Source organism: Pristiophorus japonicus, chromosome 4 (genome assembly GCF_044704955.1).
Source record: "Pristiophorus japonicus isolate sPriJap1 chromosome 4, sPriJap1.hap1, whole genome shotgun sequence".
NCBI classification, from domain to species: domain Eukaryota; kingdom Metazoa; phylum Chordata; class Chondrichthyes; family Pristiophoridae; genus Pristiophorus; species Pristiophorus japonicus.
This window is the reverse complement of record NC_091980.1, coordinates 240,765,717-240,790,950: the sequence shown is the minus strand read 5'-3', so window position 1 is coordinate 240,790,950 and position 25,234 is coordinate 240,765,717. Positions and strand designations below refer to the sequence as shown.

At 42.6% G+C, this 25,234-nt stretch overlaps 1 protein-coding gene across 2 annotated transcripts; it reads left to right on the top strand.

Annotated features, from left to right (window-relative positions):
- LOC139262323 (prostaglandin E2 receptor EP2 subtype-like) lies at window positions 1-24,878 on the top strand. 2 transcript variants are annotated; one of them, XR_011592947.1, is made up of 3 exons: window positions 1-1,060; window positions 4,870-5,400; window positions 24,399-24,878. XR_011592947.1 is itself a non-coding variant. In XM_070877492.1 (2 exons), exons 1-2 carry the CDS (start codon window positions 287-289, stop codon window positions 5,119-5,121), a joined length of 1,026 nt encoding a protein of 341 aa, XP_070733593.1. In that variant the 5' UTR covers window positions 1-286; the 3' UTR covers window positions 5,122-7,056. The 2 variants fall into 2 exon arrangements, 1 of the variants encoding a protein (XP_070733593.1); XM_070877492.1 differs by lacking the exon at window positions 24,399-24,878 and having other exon boundaries at window positions 4,870-7,056.
- Window positions 24,879-25,234: the final 356 nt, after the last annotated feature.

Genomic DNA, 25,234 nt, shown 5'->3' with positions numbered 1-25,234 from the left:
TTGCGAGGGGCGGCCTGGGGACTGAGGGGTGTAGGGGTTAGCCTGACGTTGGCCGGTGGTCCAGCCCCGGGATGTCTCAAAGCCACATGTTAGTCCAGGTATTAAGTGGTTCCCCACTCTTTAACCCTCTCGCACTCTTTGTGCTCCGGATTATCTGCAGTTCGGCTGCTGTGTGTGTGGTGGTTTTTATTGTGGATCGGAGACATTAAGTGATTGGGACATCGGTGATTTGGAAAGACTCTCTCTCTCTGGCTGTGTGTGTGTGTGAACCAGAAGCGGCACCGCCATGAGCAATGCGCTCTGCGAGAATATCACTGACATCAGCCAGCAGGCCGCGCCGACCACCAGTGCCATCATGTTCGGGGCCGGGGTGGTGGGCAATGTCGTGGCGCTGGTCGTGCTGGGAGTCCACAAGAGAGACAACAGGAGCAAAGTGTCGCTTTTCCACATCCTGGTGAGCAGCCTGATCATCACCGACCTGATGGGGACCCTGCTCATCAGCCCGGTGGTACTGATGGCCTACGGCAGGGGCCGCACGTTGGTGGACCTGAAGCTGTGCAACTACTGCGCCTTCGCCATGGCTTTTTTCGGGCTCACCTCCATGTTCATCCTCTTCGTCATGGCGCTGGAGCGCTGCCTCTCTATCACCTGGCCTTACTTCTACCAGCGACACACCAGCAAGCGCTGCGGGCTGGTGGCCATCCCGGTCATCTACACTTTCTGCCTCCTCTTCTGCTCGCTGCCCCTGCTGGGCTATGGCCAAAACGTGCAGTACTGCCCGGGCACCTGGTGCTTTATCAGGATGGAAGTCCAGACGCTGGAGATAAAGCACCGCGTTTATTCCCTGTCCTATGCCATCCTGATGAAGGTGCTGATCGTTTCCATCTTGCTGTGCAACGTCTCGGTTATAGTCCACCTCTGCCGAATGTATCAGAGGCAAAAGAGGCGGAGACACTCGACTGCACCTCGGCTAAGATTTTCTCAGTCGGAAGAAGTAGACCAGCTCATTCTTTTAGCTATCATGACCATTACGTTTGTGATCTGTTCTGTGCCTCTCACGGTGAGTGTTAATACAAGGAGCTTCATCCATCTAATTCCCCCCATGCCACTTTAAAAAACTTGGCGTATAACTTTTCTCTGAGGCATTTGATGGGAACAAGAAAGTAAATGTGCGCCTGCTGTTATCCCCAACTAGTTTAAGTTTTGGTTACATGCTAAATCGGATGCTAGAAAAATAGTGGGGTGAACAAAAGGGAAATTGTGCGTGATAAGGGTTTATTAAGGACTGTGAATGTTTCGACAAAAATGTGCAGTTGCACAAAGGAATGAAAAAAAACAGAAGTGTCTCATGAAGTTCTATTCAGTATTGTTAGTCATAGGAAGGAAGGGCATCAGCAGCAGCAACAGTTCCTATATATTTAAAATAATCAATGAGAAATTTAGCAGGGGTGCATGATCCAACCCATCTGGCTCCTGCTGAGAGTTTCAAACCAGCAACCCTGAAAGTCATTTACCATCCATGGGAACTCAATTCAATCGTCTTTGGAAATGAGGGGGCAGAGAGTAGCTTACTTCCATGGAGATGTTCCCAGTATCATCATCATCATCATAGGCAGTCCCTCGGAATTGAGGAAGACTTGCTTCCACTCTTAAAATGATTCCTTAGGTGGCTGAACAGTCCAATACGAGAGCCACAGTCCCTGTCACAGGTGGGACAGACAGTCGTTGAGGGAAAGGGTGGGTGGGTGGGGAGTCTGGTTTGCCACACGCTCTTTCCGCTGCCTGTGCTTGATTTCTGCATGCTCTTGGCGATGAGACTCGAGGTGCTCGACGCCCTCCCAGATGCACTTAGGACGATCTTTGGCCAGGGACTCTCAGGTGTCAGTGGGAAGGTTGCACTTTTGCACCAGTATAGGTTCACACCCTCGAGAGGACAGAACAGGGGAAGAAGCTGTAATCTAATCATAATGCTAACGACAAAGAATATAAACAGAAAACTATAAGCAAATTAATGTATTTCATCTTCATCTGTATTAACATCATCATATTTTATAATTCATATAACAGAATTTTTTAGTGAAACCATAAACATTAGATTTGTTCTACTGGACATTCTCGCGGACTCTCAAAGTTAGTTACATATACTTTTATTTGATTATGGATTTTAGTTAATTTTGCTAAATTTAAATTATGAAGAGCCTTATATGAAAATTAATAAATAAACTGCTATACCATACATAGGTGCCACAGTAATTACTGCTTAAATATATTAGTTGTGTTTCTAATGCTATTAATATTCTTTAACTGTACATATGTTTTAAATGACTGAAAATTTAAGGCCAGGAATATTAATTAAGTTTCCAGAATAAAGTTGTACTTATTTTTTAATTACCAACAAACAACATTTAATGTATCTTCATATATGGTCTTCATTCCATATGATGTCAGTCATAAAATTAATTTATAAATTTGTCAGTGAGTATAGTATCTCCATGACATCATCTACTATCATGCTCAGGATCCAGTATCCAAAATTTGAGTGCTAGTTATAATGCCAAAATTGCCCACTATTCCAGAATCATTGTGGAATACAAAGATAGGTCCCGGCTTCTGTTCTCTACCGCTAACCATCTTTTTAAACCCCTCTCTTTCACCTTCATCTCCGACAACTAGTGTGAGGAGCTCATGGACTTCTTTGTCTCTAAGATTGAGGCCATCCGTTCAGCTGCCTCTGCCGCTTCACCTTCCTTCTCCTAGTCCACTGGGCCAAACTTCCTCTAAGGTTCCCCCTCCCCTAGCCCTGAACTCGCATCTTTCTACAGTTTCTCTCCAATCTCCCCCCATGATTTCTCTGCGCTCATCTTGCCCATGAGACTCACTTCCCGATCTCTCAACCCTATTCCCACTAAACTGCTGACCACCCAACTTACTTTTCTGGCCCCCATGTTTGCTGAAATTGTTAATGGTTCTCTCTCCTTGGGTATTGTCCCCTCTCCCTCAAATCTGCCGTCCTCACCCTTCTCAAAAAAACAACCCTTGACCCCTCTGTCCTTGCAAACTACCACCCCATCTCCAACCTCCCATTCCTTTCTAAAGTCCTTGAATGTGTTGCCTCCCAAATCCGTGCCCAGCTTTCCGCAACTCCATGTTTGAATCCCTCCAATCGGGTTTCTGCTCCTGCCACAGTACCGAAATGGCTCACATCAAAATCACAAATGTCATCCTTTGTGACTGTGACATAGGTAAATTATCCCTCCTCAGCCTTCTTGACTTGTCTGCAGCCTTTAACACGGTTGACCACTCCATTCTCCTGCAATGTCTCTCCACCGTCGTCCAGCTGAGTGAGACTGCACTCGCCTGGCTCCATTCTTATTTATCTAACCGTAGCCAGAGAATCTCCTGCAATGGCTTCACTTCCTACTCCCGCATTGTTACCTCTGGTGTCCCTCAAGGATCTATCCTTGGCCCCCTCCTATTTCTCATCTACATGCTGCCCCTTGGTGACATCATCCGAAAACACAGCATCAGTTTCCACATGTACGTTGATGACACCCAACTCCACCTCACCACCACGTCACTTGACCCCGTCCACGGTCTCTAAATTGTCAGACTGCTTGTCCGACATCCAGTTCTGGATGAGCAGAAATTTTCTCCAATTAAATATTGGGAAGACCGAAGCCATCGTTTTCAGTCCCCGCCAAAAACTTCGTTCCCTAACCACTAACATCTGTCTGAGGCTGAACCACACTGTTCAGACCACATATCCGTGGCATCTTTCGGATGAGACTTTAAACCGAAGCCCCGTCTGCCCTCTCAGGTGGACATAAAAGATCCCATGGCACTATTTAAAAGAAGAACAGGGGAGTTATCCCCTGTGTCCTGGCCAATATTTATCCCTCAATCAACATAACAAAAACAGATTATCTGGTCATTATCACATTGCTGTTTATGGGAGATTGCTGTGCGCAAGTTAGCTGCTGTGTTTCCCACATTACAACAGTGACTATACTCCAAAAGTACTTCATTGGCTGTAAAGCGCTTTGAGATGTTTGGTGGTCATGAAAGGCGCTATATAAATGCAAGTCTTTCTTTTATAACTAAGACCGCCTATTTCCACCTCCGTAACATTGTCTGTCTCCGCCCTTGCCTCAGCTCATCCATGCTTTTGTTATCTTTGGACTTGACTATTCCAATGCACTCCTGGCTGGCCTCCCTCGTTCTACCCTACGTAAACTTGAGGTCATCCAAAATTCCTCTGCCCATGTCCTAACTTGCACCAAGTCCCGTTCACCCATCACCCCTGTGCTTGCTGACCTACTTTGGCTCCTGGTTAAGCAATGCCTCGATTTCAAAATTTTCATCTTTGTTTTCAAATTCCTCCATGGCCTCGCCCTCTGTAATCTCCTCCAGCCCCAACCCCCGAGATATCTGCGCTCCTCTAATTCTGCCCTCTTGAGCATCCATGATTATAATCGCTCAACCATTGGTGACCGTGCCTTCTGTTGCCTGGGCCCTAAGCTCTAGAATTCCCTCCCTAAACCTCTCTGCCTTTCTCTCTCTCTTTCCTCCTTTAAGATGCTCCATAAAACCTACCTCTTTGACCAAGCATCTGCCTTCATTTCTTCTTATGTGGCTCGGTGTCCAAAAAATGTTTTGTCTTATAATGCTCCTGTGATGAGCCTCAGGACATTTTACTGTGTTAAAGACGCTGTATAAATAAATACAAGTTGGTGAGAAAGAATAGGAGATGGCTTGAGTAGAGCATAAACACTGGCATGGACTGGTTGGGCTGAATGGCCTGTTTCTGTTCTGTATATTCTATGTAAATCTATGTAATTCTATATTTGATCTCTTTATATTTGTTTGCAGATTCGTGCATACATCGGGGCAATTGCTCAAGACAATGACTACAAAGGGGACCTTGACGCCCTCCGATGCTTATCATTTAATTCAATAATTGATCCATGGGTTTTTATTATTCTAAATACATCTATGGTTAAAAAGATGTTGTCCAGGATATTGTCCTGTAAAATTACTTCTAAAAGACAAGAACATCAGCCTACATCTTTCATAAGGATTGAAATGTTCAAACAAGAGTCACTTTGGAACAGACAGTCCTGATGCTTTAACTGTATTCTAGAAGGTGTCGTTTTCCAAAATCTAGCAGCCACCAATCCATCTGTAAGAAGGAAAGGTGCACCATGGCATAATATGGGATTTGCAAATCCGTTTGCTTTATGATATTTACACTTGAGTAACAGGACAGTTTACAACCATCAACAGGCAAGGAACCTGTGCAGAGGACTTAATCCTGATGACCATACAGACACTGACTGTCAAACAACATATTTATTTCTCTCTGATTTTTCCCATATTTGGAAAAATGTTTTTTGTACCAAGGTAAGTTAAGGATTTTAGTTCAGTCAGCATGTTCAAATTCTGGTGATATATCTTGTAATCATTTGTTTCTCTGTGCATTTGGCATAAACTAATATTCGTTTTTGCATTCCCCTCTGGCATATATGTTTAAAAGCTAAATTATTTTTCTACCTTATGTTGTGTATCTGCTTTCGAATCAATGGGTGTATTTACACAAAGTCAGTAATGACAATGGATTTGTCACCTAGATTGAATGTATGGATTACAATTAATTAGGTTAGGGCAATGTGGACTGCAATCCTGCACTGATGTCTGAGATTTCACTCCAATGTATTAATTTTTGAAATGCCCTTATTATGTAGGTGAACATTATTCAACAAGGTAGCTATTAAATCCAGAAAACTAGTTAGCAAAGCAGTTGATAAATTCGTCTCTACACAACTTTGTCAATAGGCCCAATGAAACCTGCTTTCGGATTATATACTGTTAAATGCCCTGCGATGTTCATAATTTTAATTTCAGAATAGACAACTTTTGTTTAATAGTAGATGATATTTAAATGAATGTATTGTTTTCTACATAAAAGGTTTAAAACTTCCACTATTCAGGCTGTGTATCCAGTTTTGCTTTCACTCCACTCCATAGTTAAATATATTTTGCTAGCCCTATTATATAAAGATATTCCAGTTCAAATCCTAGCCTGCCATGCTTGCCAAACTTTATGAACAAAATAAAATATTTATTCTATGTATTTGAAACTAACCCCCACATTTAGACTGACCTCTTTCACCTGTTGCCAAGCCTGTTGGGAGAAGATGATGATATGGACTGTGGTTCTTAATTGATTGATGGAAGTTTGTCTCTGTGTGCTGGGACAGATCCACAAAATACTCTCAAGTGGAGCCCCACTGAACAGCTGGTCATGCTCCACCAATGTCCAGTATCAGACATAGCTGGAAAATGAACTTGGATACACCAGTTAGGATCCATGTGTTCTGCTATAGAGCCATTGGGCCACTTAAATTCTATTTTAAAAAGAAGGTCTCTGACCTACTAAAGGTACATTTTATATTCAGCATAGATTCCCTTTCACTCAGTCAAAAATTGACTTACATTGTGTATTTTTTTTAATTAAAAATATTATTTGTATTTTTGTTCTGTTTTACAAAGGTCCAGCAGGATAATGAGATATCTACATGTTTCCTTGTGAATTTGTAATTTTGCAGAGTTTACTTGAAACTTTGTATAAAGTATACATAGTACTTTCCAAAATAGGCAGGAATTTTGAAAGAATTTCATTGGTGACATTGCTTAGTTTTGTACAGTAGTTGTAAAACATAAGGCTCATTTCATGATCAGTCGCTTCTGGAACCGGTCTGGTGCCTGAATCAGCCTTCATATATGCATCTCATAAAATATTTCAAATGTGAAGCTATGCATTAAACTTATTGAAAATTGTGCATGCACACTACTACAAGTAGTAGCACATCAAGTTACAAATGTGTCTGTTGCGTAGACAATAAAGTATAAATGATATATTTCTACCAACTCAAGCCTATAGTTTCATTAATATACATGGTGAAAACTGTACAAGAAATATTAATGTATTTCTAATTTTGGTTACAATTTTATAATGGAACCTCCATAATGTGCTGCAAACAATTTTTTCAATAAACATGCAGGGATTTTTCTATTTATTTTGACTCTCCTGGAAGATTTCATGGCTGCAGGGGTGGTGGGGGGCTGTGAAGAGAGGGAGGGAAGTGTTTCATCATGATGCTCCGGCCATCTGGTGTGGAGCAGGCTTGATGAATCAGCTGGTCTTTTCCTGCCCATGAATTTCATATGTCGTAACATCACAAATTAACGCAGCATTGGGAATCTCATTTGGCACAGTTATCAACAGTCATCATCATAGGCAACCCCTCGAAATCGAGGAAGATTTGCTTCCACTCTAAAAGTGAGTTCTCAGGAGACTGAACAGTCCAATACGGGAATTACAGTCTCTGTCACAGGTGGAACAGACAGTCGTTGGAGGAAGGGGTGGGTGGGGAGTCTGGTTTGCCGCACGCTCCTTCCGCTGCCTGCCTTTGATTTCTGCATGCTCTCGGCGATGAGACTCGAGGTGCTCAGTGCCCTCCCGGATGCTCTTCCTCCACTTAGGATGGTCTTTGGCCAGGGTCTCCCAGGTGTCAGTGGGGATGTTGCACTTTATCAAGGAGACTTTGAGGGTGTCCTTGAAACATTTCCTGTGCCCACCTGAGGCTCGCTTGCCGTGTAGGAGTTCTGAGTAAAGCGTTTGCTTTAGGAGTCTTGTGTCGGGCATGCGAACAATGTGGCCCACCCAATGGAGCTGGTCGAGTGTGGTCAGTGCTTCAAGGCTGGGGATGTTGGCCTAATTGAGAACACTGACATTGGTGCATCTGTCCTCCTAGGAGATTTGCAGTATCTTGCGGAGACATCGTTGGTAGTATTTCTCCAGCGATTTGAGGTGTCTACTGTATAGGGTCCATGTCTCTGAACCATACAGGAGGGCGGGTATCACTACAGCCCTGTAGACCATAAGCTTGGTGCCAGATTTGAGGGTCTGATCTTCGAACACTCTCTTCCTCAGTAACAAGATTTCTAGGACACACCTAAAACAGGAAGAAACCTTAGAACTTCCACAGTAATTGACGTTTTGACTTACAAGTTAAGTACACTGCTATTATCACAATGTTCCTCCTAATTTTTTTTTTGGGTGTGTGGTCCCTTTACCGGGCTGCGCCGCCAATTCAAATTTCACACATCATGAAATTTCCCATTCAAAAGCCGGTAAGCACCTGCACAGGACCCCCATATGCCAAGCAGCTTAGTGGGAACGTTGTTGATATGTAAGGTTTTAAATATATGCTGAGAAAATTTTCTATTTATTCAAAAAATAAAATCTGGATTAAAATTGGGAGAAGGAGAATGGTTTAAATTTTACAGATGAAAATGCAGGGATAAACTCCAGGGCCTAGAAATCCGATAAGGTCTGAAAAGAGGCGGTGTCACCGCAGGGCGAGTTTTGCTCACGCTCGTTATTAAAAGATCGCAGGCAGCACCGTTATTTTGGTGCTGCCTGATGATTTGAATGATTGCAGTGCATAGCCGAGCATGGAACGCGCTGCCTCAGGCTGTGCGCTCAGCAGGAGACAGAAGATCGGGTCTAAACTATCTGCTGCGTGATCAGGAAATCAAGATTTATGAAACCGAAGTGGAATATTTCTGGTTATGCTTCTCATGTTTTATAGGTTGACAGAGGATTGAAAACACATAGATATGCAAGATAAATTGAAGCTGTCAGATTTTAAACAATGCAACCTGCAGTTTTGTTGAAATCTATGTTTAATTCAACTGCTGACACTCTCAAATAGTTAGTCGGCTAATTTGTCAAGTACAATTATTAGTAAAAAAAAGTCCTCAGTAACTGATTAATTGACTGCAATTTGGGTGGAATCATAGCAGTTTGAGGTTCCAAAACGTATGAAAAATCATGTTACATGAATGACACCATCTAGTGCAAACAATGTCAAAATTATTTGAAACAGTGATCAGTTGAGAATGGAAATCTTTATAGAGATCCTGGGTTTGCTGGGGCTGCTCATATTCTACATAGTAATCGAAGAGCGAGAGATCTATAGATCTTCTCCGCTTTCTCCTAGGTCAGATACGGCTGGCAACAGCTGCACTTGGAGAGGCGGTTAAAAGGAACAGCGACGTGCAAAATTGCACATTGTACATCAATTCGGCATTGCACACCGATTGACGTCACAATCTTGATCATTATAATATTTGAGGCGAGTGCAGGCAACGGTAACACTGCCAACCTGTCCAATATAATGGCCGCCACATTCCGCCAATGTTCTGAAAAACTCGGCAAAAAAATACACACTAATTTATATTTACTATTTTGAGACCAGTAAATATAATTACTAGTCGCAGACCAATGAAACACATTTTCCACAAAATTATTTTCTATTTTCTTTTCTTTTTTTATATATCACACTCAACCTCTTTCCATGCTTTCAAAAGGGACATAGGTTTAAGTGAAAAAATGTATTCATTTTAGTTTTTAAAAATTGTTTAAATTTTCCAGAGCCCTTTTAGATTCATAGATCACTGCTCACTCCAGCACCCGAATATTAAGATCCATCAATTGCACATTCAGTAATTGTAACCATTGTCAAATCACCGGCAGCACAGTAGCATCCTGATACCCAGGTAGACTCTTCCCCACCCCCGCGTAGGGACAAAAGGAGCAATGTGATGGTGGGGGGCACGCTCTTGGGATGGGGGGTGGGCTGTTTGGGGCTGGGATTGGGAGAGACTTCTTCACTCGGGGAGTTGTTGGCCTGTGGGGTTCCCTGCCGCGGAGAGTTGTTGATGCCAGTTCATTGGATGTGTTTGTGAGGGAGTTGGATGTGGTCCTTGCAGCTGGGAGGGTCGGGGGGTCTGGAGGGGGCGTGGGGGGGAGGTGCTGGGGTGGGTGATCAGCCATGATCTTGTTGAATGGTGGTGCAGGCTTGAAGGGCCGAATGGCCTACTCCTGCACCTAGTTTCAATGTTTCTATGTTTCTATGTTATTCTTTGAGGAAGTGCCTTTTTATTCCCACATTATTAATTTTATATTTAACTTAATGGGCTTTTTCTTCCTAAAGAAACTCCAGACAGAAACCATGTCTTTGTAAAGAAAACAATCATTTATATACTAGAAAAAAAATTAAACAATATATTCAGATCATGCACAATTTTGAATTGCTTTAACAATAAAAAAAACCTTCTGGCTACCGAAAATGATTACCTTTGGAAAATAAAGGTCCATCCTAGCCTGACGCCTCAATAAAAGTTGATATAGACTCATGGTTAGCTCAGGCTTGCCGAGGCCCTCTAAATATCTTGATGGACACCGATCGTGGTGTAGCACATTGTTTACTGTCATGGAGCTAGCTTCTTCACACTTCTTTTTTAATAGTCCTTTTATTTTTGAATTGCACCTCTGGTCAACAATAGGCTTCTTCAAGTACAACCCAAAATTGATCGACACTTCAATTTTTTCTTTTCAGTGTCTTTAATGTAGCCATGTTATGTAGATCTTCAGTTGGTCCAGAGCCTGGTTCTGCCAATTCCTATGGTTATCTGTTTTGTTGCAATCATGAAGTGTACCTCAGCTGCCCTTTTTGCTTTAGCCTGCATGGAGCTGATGTTACCCTTTCATATAAAACTTTGGTTTATTATATGTATTTTTACCACACCTGTCATAATCCATGTGCTTCTTTGTATTATCAACCAAGGAAGCCCATTTCCCAACAGTGGTTTGAGCGCTTTCGGTTTGTTTTAATGTTCTGTATAAAGAATAACATGAAACTACTGTACACAAATGCATTGGAAGATATCCTTAGTAGTACATAATCCAATCCTAAAACTGCAGCGCTTGCCATGTGATGCTTTATAACTTCATATCAAGTATCTCAGCAGTTGTATAACCCTTTGTCATAATACATTGTCTCAATCTCTAAACCATGCTGAGCATAATGGAAAACAAATGAATATTTTAAAAGTAATTTGTATAAGGAGTACTGTATAAAAATAAGCCTTTGTTCTTGCTGTTTATGATGTGATCTGACTGTCAATAGGATTTGTCACGATATTTTAAATAGCACATTCATTTACTTTTGGAGTTGTTTATACCCATATTATTAATGGCAAATAGCCATATAATTCCCTCAGTTTCTATTATCGTATATGTGACATCTTTCTTTGTCAAATGATTTTGAAACCTTTTAGCACTCTGCAAAGTTTTTGTAATATTCATATCATTCACTAAGACGAGTAACTGAACATTTTCATAAATAATATGGTTATAAACAACTTCAAATGTGAATGAAAGTGACATTGCATACTTTGAGTAGGAGAACACAGTGGGAACCTCAAAAGGGGACAAAATTTGAAAAATAGATAAATTAAAAAGCCAAATACTCAGAGTAGATGTAAAAGGTTTATTACTCAGGTGTCAGCCTGGGCTCAGCCTGGGTCACCTATGAGTCAAAAGTTTGTGGGTTCAAGCCCACACCAGAGACTTGAGCACATAATCTAGGCTGACACTTCAGTGCAGTACTGAGGGAGTGCTGCAATGTCAGAGTTGCCATCTTTTGGGCGAAATGTTATCCGAGGTCCCTTCTGTCCTCTCAGGTTGGCGAGTGGATGTAAAAAATCTCACTGCACTATTCGAAGAAAAGTAGGGGAATTCTGAAGTCCTGTCAAACATTTATCTCTCGAACAACAGCACGGAAACAGATTATCTGCTTATTTATCTCTTTGCTGTTTCTGGGACCATGCTGTGTGAAAATTGGCTGCAACATTTATGTACCTTATTCTGTTAATCACTCCGAGACCATCATCAGAATTAGCCATCCAATCTGAATACTTGCACTGGATCCATGGGATGGTCAATAACAAATAACTTATTTATACGTCAAAAATGTTACTCCAGGGTGCCAATGTTAAAAAGCACAATTAATAAAATGTAGAAGATTACATTAGGGTTATCCAAAAAAATAAAACAGAAACTCACAAATCACACATAATAGATCAAATAAAAAAACAAACCCTATCAAAAATAAATTAACTTATCTCATTGCTGTAGGATTTTGCTTTGTGCAAGATGACTGCAGCATTTGTTTACATAACAGCAATGATTGCACTTCAAAATAACTCATCGTATGTGAAGCTCTCTATGATGTTTCTGAGACATTTTATATAAATTCAAGTTCTTGGTTTATTCTAATTCCATTACCAACATCATCGAAGGAGAACAATTAAATATGCATTTTAGAATGGAAATATTTGTTCTTTTCAAGTAAATATTTATTGAGAGTCTTGGCAAGAAAGACTGTCTTATTGCCATTCTGATCCAGAAAGGGAACAGAATAGTTTAGCAAGTGGAAGTGTCCAGTTAAGATTACAATATTACTTCCTCTCTGGATTCCATTAATGGTAATTGTTACCCTGGGAAGACTTGTTAAAATTTATGCAAAACTCATTTATTTGTTGATAAAAATATTGCACAATAATGATCACATTTTTGGCTGAAGAAAAATTTCCAGACATCAATCCTAAATTTATATTTTACTAGTTTGAATCTATGACCCCTATGACCCCTTGTCCTACTCTTGCTGTTTAACTTAAAGTATCATTCCAGGTTTATGTTTTACATTCCCTTTACTGTCTTATATGCCTCTGTAAGATCATCTCTCAGATGCCTTCTTACCAGGCTGAAAACCCCACATTTCACCAGTCTTTTCTCATAACTCAGACTTTTTATATTAGCGATCAGCCTATGGCTCCTTTCTCCATTGCATCCAGCACTTGAATGTGACCCATGTGTCTCAGAAACCAGAATATTAAATAAAAGGATTTCCTATGCAAGAGGAAAATGCTCATCAGATTTATTTATCTTGGAGTCTTGTAGCAAGAGCAAAGTAGTATAATGTACAGCTAGCAAAACAAACCAGATGATGAAAAAGTTGAATCTAAAAATTCCTAACTCACAGCTCAAAAAACAAGTAACATTTATTATATTGGAATGGGAAATTAAAGAACAAAAAATAAGAATACTGTAAAGTCCTGTCCCCTCAGTACAGATTCACACAAGGCATGTAGTGAAGTCAAGGTCACTCTGGACCTGCACCTTTATTTCACAGCTCTGGAATGCTGCACTTGCCTGAGACCTGTCCTTATATACCTGTCTCTTCCTGGTGGTAAGGTATGCTGGTGGGTACAGGTCATATCTTATTACAGTCATGTATAGCATGTTAGGATACAGTTATATATAATGATGTAAGATACATGACATCACCCTCCCCCAAGGTTTTATTGTCTTTATAGGTTCAGTCTCTCAGGTGGTCTACGCTCTCGCGTGGAGCGTCTGAGTTGTGGTTCAGTTGTTTGCCTTGGTGTCTGTTTTTCTTTGGGTGTGGTTGCTGGTATCTCGCCTGGGCTGTCTGTTTCGATTGGTGTGATTGTTGTTGACTCGACTGGGCTGTCTGTTGGGATTGCCCTTTCCTCAGGTTGTTCCCTCTGTCTGTCCACTAGATGTGGTGCGAGTTCCATATTGTAGTCTGCTACTGGTTCCGCAGTGTTGTTGGTAAATCTGCTTTTGACTTGGTCTTCATGCCTCCGGCAGGTTTTGCCATTGTCCATTTGTACTACCAATAGCCTGTTTCCTTCCTTGCCCGTTACTGTCCCTGCATATAATTTAGTACAAACACTTTGTCCCCTATCTCATTCCATCTCCCCCTCGAATTTCTGTCATGGTACTCAGTCAGCTTACGGCGCTTTGCCTCAACGATTTCGTGCATGTCTGGGAGGATTAATGAGAGCCTTGTTTTTAAAGTCCTTTTCATCAACAGTTGCGCGGGGGAGATCCCAGTCAATGAGTGCGGACGAGGTCTGGATGCCAGCAGCAGTCGCGACAGGCGACCCTGCAGCGTGGGACCTTGGATTTTAAGCATGCCTTGTTTAATGATTTGCACTGCTCTCTCCACCTGGCCGTTGGAGGCCAGCTTGAACAGTGCCGTCATAACGTGATTTATGCCGTGGTCAATTATAAAATCTTGGAATTCTGCGCTGGTGAAGCACGGACCATTGTCACTGACCAATATGTCAGGGATTCCGTGCGTTGCAAACATGGTTGCGAGGCTCTCCACAGTGGTGGAGGTTGTGCTCGAGTTTAAAATGGTGCATTCGATCCACTTTGAAAATGCATCTACAACTACGAGGAATATTTTGCCCATGAATGGGCCCACATAGTCTACGTGCACTCGCGACCTCGGTTTGGTAGGCCAGGGCCAGGGGCTCAGGGGAGCCTCCCTGGGGGCATTGCTGAGTTGGGCACAAATGGTGCACCTTCAGACGCAGAGCTCCAAGTCCGCATCAATACCAGGCCATCAGACGTGGGATCTGGCTATGGCCTTCATGAGAACGATCCCCGGGTGCTCGCGGTGGAGCTCCGTGACAAATGCCTCTCTGCCTCGCAGAGGCATGACTACTCGGCTGCCCCACATCAGGCAGTCTGCTTGTAGTGATAGCTCATGCATGCGCCTGTGAAAGGGTTTTAATTCCTCGGGGCAGGCATCGCGAGCCTCTGCCCAGTCACCGGTTAGGACACATCTTTTTACTAAGGATAACGTGGGGTCGCTGGCCGTCCAGGCTCTGATTTGGCGAGCCGTCATGGGCGAACCTGTGGACTCAAAGGCATTGATTGACATGACTATCTCACAGTCCTGTTCGTCAGACCCTTCCGTGGTCGCCAGGGGTAGCCTGCTGAGCGCGTCGGCACAGTTGTCTGTGCCTGGTCTGTGATTTATGGTATAGTCGTAGGACGCCAGCATGAGTGCCCACCATTGAATTCGCGCCAAGGCATTGGCGTTTATTGCCTTGCTCTCAGATAGGAGGGACGTGAGGGGCTTTTGGTCGGTTTCTAACGCGAACTTGGCCCCGAAAAGATATTGGTGCATCTTTTTGACACCGTACACGCACGCGAGCGCCTCTTTTTCTACCATTCTGTACCCGCAGAAGCCTGTCTAGTTCGTGTTCAATCTTTTTCCTCATCACATAGGGTACAGCTCTGGCCTTGTGATGGACCGGTCTAGCATCCTGTGTGATGTAGATTTTGACTTTGGCCCCTTTGAAAGTGCCCACACCTGGCTGAAAGAGATGTTCAAATCGCTTTATAACTGTTGAGCAGGAGGTCCGTTCCTCTAATGACATGGCATGGACATCATCCCATTTCCAGTTTAGTTTTGCCAGCCAGCTTCTCCCCAGCAGTGTTGGGAGGTCTCCAGGGACAATCCACAGTGGAAGTCAGTTCACTGTCCCTTTGTGTGTGACAGAGAGCATGGCGCTGCTGAGGACTGGTACGATTTCTTTGGTATCGGTCCTTAGTTTGGTGTCGACCCTTGTGAGTTTTGGTCTGTCTCTTTTATGCGGCCACAGTTGTTCAAATTGTTGAGCGCCCATGAGAGATTGACTCGCTCCCGTATCCAGCTCCATGTTGACAGGTATCCCGTTGAGTAGGACCCTCATCATTATAGGAGGCGTCCTGTTGTAGGAGCAGCGGCCATTGATCGTGTTGACCCGCTGTACATCGGTGTCCCGGGTACTGTCCCCACCGTCTTCTGGTCCGCTTTCCGACCCATCCGATTCGTATACCAGCTGAGCTGCCGTTTTTTTGCACATGCGGGCCAAATGCCCTGTATATTCACAGTTCCTGCAAACAGCCTGCTGAAATCAACATCCCCTTGACGAGTGCCCACCCCCACACCTCCAGCATAGACTGCTTTCATTGTTCCCAAAGAATGAGCTGCGTCTGGCTGATCTCTCTTGAGCTTCTCTCCGTTTATAGTTGATTGCTCGCAATGTGGGTTGATGAGGTGTGAACGGCCGTTCCTGTGGCCCTTGATGGCTTCTGGCACCACTGCCTGCTGTCAAGAGCCTGTTCTCCCGGTTTTGTCTGTGTGTGAGGGTAGCAGCTTGTCTAATGCTGTGAACTCCTTGTTCCATTATTTCGTTAGTTGTCGTACCTGCATTGTAAATCAACCTCGTTTCTTCTTCCCCTGCCAAGATTGTCTGTGCAACCAGTGCTGCTGCCTCTAAGGTCAGGTTCTTGGTCTCTATGAGCTTTCGGAATATGCCTGAAGGGCCTATTCCTTCAATGAAAAAGTCTCTCAGCATTTCTCGCCTCAGTTCATCGGAGAACTCACATAAACTAGCCAACCTCCGAAGTTCCGCCACGAAGTCGGGTATGCTCTGGCCCACACAGCGCCTGTAGTTGTAGAACCTGTGTCTGGCCATGTGTAGGCTGCTCGCTGGTTTCAGGTGGTCTCTTACCAGTGTGCTCAATTCTTCAAACGACTTGCTTGTTGGTTTCTCGGGTGCCAGCAGATCCTTCATTAAAGCGTATGTTTTCGAGCCACAGCTGGTCAAGAGATGGGCTTTTCTCTTGTCTGCTTTGTCGTCTCCTAACCAGTCTTTGGTTACAAAGCTTTGCTGGAGCCTTTCTATAAAGTCCTCCCAATTGTCTCCAGCATTGTACTTTTCATCTGATCCGTTGTTCGCCATTCTGTGGATTCTGTAATCCCATAACTCGTCGCCACTGTAAAGTCCTGTCCCTTCAGTACAGATTCACACGAGGCATGTAGTGAAGTCAAGGTCACTCTGGACCTGCACTTTTATTTCACAGCTCTGGAATGCTGCACTTGCCTGAGACCTGTCCTTATATACCTGTCTCTTGCAAGTGCACCCCTGGTGGTAAGGTATGCTGGTGGTTACAGGTCATATCTTATTACAGTCATGTATAGCATGTTAGGATACAGTTATATATAATAATGTAAGATACATGACAAATACAGTAGCTTCAATTTTGTTTCATGGTCAATCCCACGTAATTGGAAAACTCCAGTTTACTAAAATTAGTTTTCACTCTTGGAAATTAACCACAAAATATGTGCAAGTTTTATAATATGCGATGGATGCAGCTGTTGTACTTCTATTGGTGTCAAAATACTAATAAGATTATCTCCACAAGTCTTTGGCAAGGCCTCAGTAGATAAATTTACATCATAAAATGTATTCTCATAGTAAACATAAAATCTAATTCTCCAAACATGTAGGCAGCATAGTATATTACAATATAATACATTCAACTATACTCACGGAAAGCCCTGCATTTTGATCATCCGCTGATCATGTTTTCACAGACATCCTTATGAGACAGGCTATTTCTGCACTTCGCAGTGTTCTCAGCCAAAGTTAAACTAGTGTCCATTTCGAAAATATGTCTCCTGTTTCTTAATCATTTCAATGGTGCATAGTTAAGTATTTACATATACTGGAGAAAGTGATGTAAATATACTGGAGAAAGTATTGTAAAATATACTAGCGAGTGATGTAAAATATACTGGAGAAAGTATAATAAAAATTTACTGGAGAGTGATGTAAAATATACTGGAGAAAGTGTAAAATCATTGCCAAGTGATGCAAAATATATGTAAAATTAATGTAACATATACTGGAGAAAGTGACGTAAGATATACCAGAGAGAGTGATGCAAAATATACTGGAGAGAGTGGTGTAAAATATACTGGAGAGAGTGGTGTAAAATATACTGGAGAGAGTGGTGTAAAATATACTGGAGAGAGTGGTATAAAATATACTGGAGGGAGTGGTATAAAATATACTGGAGAGAGTGGTGTTAAATATGCTGGAGAGAGTGATGTTAAATATACTGGAGAGAGTGGTGTTAAATATGCTGGAGAGAGTGGTGTTAAATATACTGGAGAGAGTGGTGTAAAATATACTGGAGAGAGTGGTGTAAAATATATTGGAGAGAGTGGTGTAAAATATACTGGAGAAAGTGGTGTAAAATATACTGGAGAGAGTGGTGTAAAATATACTGGAGAGAGTGGTGTAAAATATACTGGAGAGAGTGGTGTTAAATATACTGGAGAGAGTGGTATTAAATATACTGGAGAGAGTGGTGTTAAATATGCTGGAGAGAGTGGTGTTAAATATACTGGAGAGAGTGGTGTTAAATATGCTGGAGAGAGTGGTGTTAAATATGCTGGAGAGAGTGGTGTTAAATATACTGGAGAGAGTGGTGTTAAATATACTGGAGAGAGTGGTGTAAAATATACTGGAGAGAGTGGTGTAAAATATACTGGAGAGAGTGGTGTAAAATATACTGGAGAGAGTGGTGTTAAATATACTGGAGAGAGTGGTGTTAAATATGCTGGAGAGAGTGGTGTAAAATATGCTGGAGAGAGTGGTGTTAAATATACTGGAGAGAGTGGTGTTAAATATACTGGAGAGAGTGGTGTTAAATATACTGGAGAGAGTGGTGTAAAATATACTGGAGAGAGTGGTGTTAAATATGCTGGAGAGAGTGGTGTTAAATATACTGGAGAGAGTGGTGTTAAATATGCTGGAGAGAGTGGTGTTAAATATACTGGAGAGAGTGGTGTTAAATATACTGGAGAGAGTGGTGTAAAATATACTGGAGAGAGTGGTGTTAAATATACTGGCAAGCCATTAGTCCCAATTTTGCACAGCCATTTCAGTGAACTCCCACTGTAAATCCAACAGGAATTCACAAGAACAGCTGAAAATTCAACTAAGACCAAGATGCTCTGGGTCTTGCCGTAAGTCCAAGTTTCCTGAATGGCCTTGCTGAAGCAGAGAAAGAAAAGTAGAAACAAATTGCATTTACTATATATAGTGCCTCTCATGGCCTCAGGCTGTCCCAAGTACTTTACAGCCAATAAAGTACTTTTGAATGTATGAACATACAAATTGATGGACCGGGCATGCCCAGCTGGTTCATCGAGCCATTTCCACACTTGTCATGTTGCAACTAAGCATCATAACCTCCAATGTTCCCCTCCCACCAAAAGCCATGTAATCTCCTGGGAGAGGCAAAAAAAACAGGTTAAAAAAACATGGACTGTTTCAGGGAAAAAAACAATTCTGGGAAATTCCTCTCTGACTCCTGAAGGTGATTAAAATGAGACCTAGGAGACCACAGTGACCAGTGATTATTACAGCTGTGAGGAAGGTTGATTTGTTAGAGGGATCATCAAACAAGACCATATGGGTCAAACTGAAAAACAAAAAAGGGGCAATCACACTGCTGGGTGTGTACTATAGACCCCCAAACAGTGAGAGGGAGATAGAAGAGCAACTATGTAGGCACATTTCTGAGAAGTGCAAAAACTATAGGGCAGTAATAGTAAGGGATTTCAACCATCCTAATATTAACTGGGACAACATTAGTGTGAAAGGTAAAGGAATTCCTAAAATGTATTCAAGAGAACTTTTTTAGCCAGCGTGTAGCAAGCCCAACATGGGAGGGGACGGTTTTGGATTTTGTTTTTGGGAAAGAAGCTGGGCAGGTGGAAGGGGTATCAGTGGGAGAGCATTTAGGTGCTAATGACCATAATTCAGTTAGATTTAAGGTAGTTGTGGAAAAGGACAAGGTTCGACCAGGAATGAAAGTTCTAAATTGCAGAAAAGCCAACTTTGCTAAGCTGAGAGCTGATTTAGCCATAGTGACTAGAAACAGCTACTTGAAGGTAAATCAGTGTAAGAGCAGTGGGAGGCATTCAAGGAGGAGATCCGGAGGGTTCAGGCCAAATGTGTACCCTTAAAGAAAAAGAGTGGGACTAACAAATCTAGATCCCTCTGGATGTTTAGGGAAATACAGGGTAGGATAAAGAAAAAAGGGAAGCTTATGACAGATACCAAGGGCAAAATACTGCAGAATCTTGAGAAGAGTATAGAAAGTCCAGGGGTGAGACCAAAAGAGATATTAGGAAAGCAAAGAGAGACCATGAAAAATTCTTGGCAAGTAAAATCAAGGAAAACCCAAAGATGTCTTATAAATATATTAAGAGCAGGAGGATAACTAAAGAAAGGGTGGGGCCTATTAGAGACCGTGAGGGTAATCTGTGTGTGGAGGCGGAAAATGTGAGTATGGTTCTTAACGAATACTTTGCATCTGTTTTCACAAAAGAGAGGGGTGATGCAGACACTGCTATCGAGGAGGAAGAATGTGAAATATTAGATGAAATAAACATGGTGAGAGAGGTGGTATTAAGGGGTTTAGCAGCTTTGAAAGTGGATAAGGCCCCACGCCTGGATGAAATGTATCCCAGGCTGTTAAGCAAAACAAAAGAGGAAATAGCAGAGGCTTTGACCATCATTTTCCAATCCTCTCTGGCTTCAGTTGTGGTGCCAGAGGACTGGAGGACTGCTAATGTGATACCTTTGTTTAAAAAGGGAGAAAGGGATAAACCGTGTAATTACAGGCCAGTCAACCTAACCTCAGTTGTGGGAAAATTATTGGAAAAAATCCTGAAGGACAGGATAAATCTACATTTAGAAAGACACGGATTAATCAGAGACAGTCAGCACTGATTTGTTAAGGGAAGGTCATGTCTGACTAACTTGATTGAATTTTTATAGGAGGTAACCAGGAGGGTCGATGAGGGCAGTGCGTATGGTGTAGTGTATATGGATTTTAGCAAAGCTTTTGATAAAGTCCCACATGGCAGACTGGTCACGAAAGTAAAAGCCCATGGGATCCAGGGCAAAGTGGCAAGTTGGATCCAAAATTGGCTCAGAGGCAGGAAGCAAAGGGTAATGGTTGATGGGTGTTTTTGTGACTGGAAGGCTGTAACCAGTGGGGTTCCACAGGGCTCAGTACTAGGTCCCTTGCTTTTTGTGGTATACATCAATGATCTAGACTTGAATATAGGGGGTATGATTAAGAAGTTTGCAGATGATACAAAAATCGGCTATGTGGTTGATAATGAAGAAGAAGGAAGATATCAACCAACTGATCATGTGGGTAGAACAATGGCAAATGGAATTTAATCCAGAGAAGTGTGAGGTATTGCATTTGGGGTGGGCTAACAAGGAACGGAAATACACATTAAATGGTAGGACATTGAGAAGTATAGAGGAACAAAGGGACCTGGGAATGCACGTCCACAGATCCCTGAAGGTAGCAGGCCAGGTAGATAAGGTGATTAAGAAGGCATACGGAATGCTTGCCTTTATTAGCTAAGGCATAGGATATAAGAGCAGGTGGGTTATGCTTGAACTGTATAAAACACTGGTTACGCCACAGCTGGAGTATTGTGTGTAGTTCTGGTCACTGCATTACACGAAGGATGTGATTGCACTGGAGAGGGTACAGAGGAGATTTACGAGGATGTTCCCGGGAGTGGAGAATCTTAGCTATGAGGACAGATTGGATAGGCTGGGTTTGTTTTCCTTGGAACAGAGAAGGCTGAGGGGAGACCTCATTGAGGTGTATAAAATTATGAGGGCCTAGATATAGTGGATAGAAAGGGTCTATTTTCCTTAGCAGAGGGGTCAACAACCAGGGGACATAAATTTAAAGTAATTGGTAGGAGGTTTAGAGGGGATTTGAGGGGAAATTTATTTTTCACAGAGGGTTGTGGTGGGTCTGGAACTCACTGCCTGAAAGGGTGGTAGAGACAGAAACCCTCGCCACATTTAAAAAGTACTTGCATGTGCACTTGAAGTGTTGTAACCTGCAGGGTTATGGACCTTGAGCTGGAAAGTGGGATTAGGCTGGATAGCCTCTTGTTGGCTGGCGCGGACACGGTGGGCCGAAATGGCCTCCTTCTGAGCTGTAATCTTCTATAATTCTATGAGGCGCATAACCCAATATCCTACCAACATACTGCATACGACGCTATCAGTCTTCGTCAAGAACAAGAATGTTTGCAGCGAATCCCTACTCACTGCATGAACTGACAGCTTGTTCCAAATGTCGATTCCGCTCAAACGAAAAGAAAAATCTCCCAACATCTAACCTACTTCTATGTTTACATAACTTTTATTCATGTTCGCTCGCTCTCCCGAACCTATTTAATTCGCATGGACCCAGTCAAGTACCTCCATTATTTTAAATATCTCAATAGAATCTCTCCAAAGTCTACACTTTGTAGAGTAAAAAGAGCCCAATCTCTTTATACTTTTTTCTCCTGCTCAGTGGGCACCTTTTTCTTCCCCCCATAAATCACTCTTTATGTTAGCAGCACTTTAAAAAATAAGTTTCTAACCCATTGTTGCCTAATTTTTTTAATGTTTTGCATCCATTTTCCAGCACTCTTCTCAGGCACTTTGGTCCTGTCCTCTTAGAGGTTTTACGTTAGATACTTGCCTCCATTAGCAGATCTAATTAGGGAAAGCCTGTGAACTTATAATTCATAGAAAGTTCATCAGAACATTTTTTCTCTTCTATGCTTTTTAGCTCTGATCATTCTCTGGCCAGCTACATTGTCTTAATCCCTAACTAAAATAATATATTGAGGAGGGCTTCAGTTTTTTTTACTGAAATATAAATTGGAGGCATAATCACAAAACGTTATCAACAATAAGGAAATTTAGGGGCTGAAATTCCACTACAATTGTTTCTGTGCCACACTGATGGCATAAACCAGGCTTGTCGAGACATTCACTGATGGCCTTGAAATTTATGCTTCAGCTCATTTGAATAATTACATGGCACCGCTAACGTAGTTTTGTCTGTGTGCAGGGAACAAGCCCAGTTGGGCAGGCAACATTTCTGATCATTTGGTCCCCATGGACTGCCCGGATGGTAAACCCCATGCAGCGCATCATCAACACTTTTGCAAGGCAAACCCTCTGCCCTGAATTGCCACCCATCTGTGCGCAGTTTGTGACTGTGCTGCCAGCGCACAGGAAAGGAAATTCAGCCTCTTAAACTTCATTTGAATTTTAGTTGGATTATAATAATGTGGCTTCTGAATTGATTGCATAGGTAAATGTTCCTTTATTAGAAAAGGATGTTTATCGCTACCCTTATCAACGTAGTCCAACAAGTAACCTGCTGAACAGCATAACTCTTTCTTCCTTTTTTTAACAAGGATCTTCCTTTCTGCATGAGAAACCTGGGGCTAGACTTTCCACTAGGTGGCTAAGGCCCCAAAAAATGGGCCTTGTTCCAGCGATGTGGGATGTATCACCCGTGCTGATCGCCGGCACAAGGCCCATTTTTTTTTTGCGATTTTCCACTCGGCCTTACCCCGGCGATGTCAAATGGGCGATCTGATTTTTTGGCGATCTCATGATCGCCCAAAGAAAACAGAAGTCAATGAAGAAAAAAAAGCTTCCCTAGCAACGCAATACTGCGCATGTGTAGCTTGAGTTTTTTTTTTAAGGTTGATTTTCTTTGCCGCGTTTTGAGAGGTCAGGGGTCATCACACATGCTTAGAAGCTCTGTGAGGGTCAGGGAGAGAGAGAGAGAGAGAGGAGAAAGAAGAAAAGAGAAAGGAGAAAGGATTTTCTGGATTGTTTGAATTTATCTGATAATATTACACATATTTTGAATTATTTTTGCATTTTAACAAATTTTAAATACTGTTAAGTACAGTACAATACTGCTTAGAATTTAATTAAAAAATTTATCATCAGCATTTTATTCTTTGAAAATGGAGGGATCAATTGAAAGGCAAAGGGCCAAGCCCTTCAGCGAGGAGGCCAATGAGGCCCTCATGAATATAGTCAGCATGAGGTGGGAGGATCTGACACGAGGTGGGCATGGGAAACTTCCACCCCGTGCATATAGGAGGATTTGGCCAGAGATTGCCGACGTGGTTATGTCAGACAATGAAGTGCAGACACCAGACCAGTGCCGCAAAAGATGGAGCAGCCTACTGGCGGCTGCCAGAGTAAGTTGAAATTTATATTTGAAATCATCCATATGTATTATTTAATGATGTATGGAAATTGTAACTAGAATCTGCAATGTTATTTTGTAATTTTTAAACATAACTAAATTATGAATAAATGTATGCACCCCAGTATAAAGTTGAATGTTATAGTATGAAATATTTTATTCCTTTGCAATGTAATGCAAATTTGGAATTGAACTTTTAAATCTGTCAGTCTTAAATGTTTATTGCCAAATCCATTTGCTTATGCCATGCAATGTTATCTTATCATTTACAGAAGAAGATATCTATCAACCACCATGAGCAACGCAGGACGGGTGGGGGCTCTGCCATGCTCCAGTCTTTAAGTGCTTAAGAGGAGCTTGTGGTGGCCTTGGTGGGGCCAGAAAGTCGTTCGGTCACAATCCGTGGTGTGGCCGAACCCACCCTTGAGTCACGTCAGTAATGAGAACTGTGCATTGTGCAATGTGTGAATCAATAGTAAATACTACATATATCTTAGTTACTCATGTAATGTTATGCAATTATAATGTAATTTGATATATAATTGTGATGTACTATTGATCTTTGAATGAGGTCATGTTAGGCCTGGTGATCCCTTGTGCATATGAGGTAATGGAAAGCATTGTAATGTTTTGAGTTCTTGAAAAATTGAGATGTATTGATTTGAATTGTTAAACGTTGTTGAAAAATGTCATTTGTCTTTCAAAGGTCAACAAGTGTCCCTGGAGTCACCTTCACAAACTTCGCAGGAGGAAGAGGCAAAGGAGGAGCCACTGCAGACTCCTGCTGCTGTGCATGAACAGGAGGAGGAGAAGGAGGAGGAGGAAGAAGAAGAAATCATTTTTGTGGGGGGGGGAACAACCTGCAGCCATCTCTTTTGAGATGGATGAGGCACCGGGACCAAGCGATGTGCAGATGGTGATGCCAAGGCGCGTGACGTTGCACACGCCGACCCCATGGAGGTCCGCTCAGCGTGCTATGCAATCGCCTATCACGGAGGACCTGACGGAGAGCTTACTATCCCTGCGCAGGGAGAGGTTGGCGATCGGTTGCGACCTTATCCAGGGGTTCGCGGGTTTCTCATCAAATTAGAGCCAATTCTCCACAACCTGGAGCAAGTTCTGCTCGTGCTTTTCCAGCTGGTCTTCTGAGCAGTCACAGACTGCTCGGGAGACATTGGAGGCGATTAGGGAGCATTCAGCCGCAACAAATGCCCTACGGCATGCATTGCTGGCTGGACACGGCGCTGCACCCCAAGGTGTCGTGTCCACTCGCAGCGAGACCCCAAGTACACAAGTGAGTACGGAGGACACAGTTCCTCCTGACTCGGAAGTAGAGCCTGAGGCTTCTGCTTCCGCTCCATCACCTCCACCACGGCAGGAAGTCTTGCCGTCACAAACTGCACAACGCGTTTGTGTCGGTCTGCATAGACCAAACGGGCGGGTGGGGTGCGAACACGGGGTGGGATAGGATCTGGAGGGAAATGTGGCTGCAGGTAGGGAGGGGGGAGTGTTTTTCAATAGTTCCATAAATGTTATTGTTAC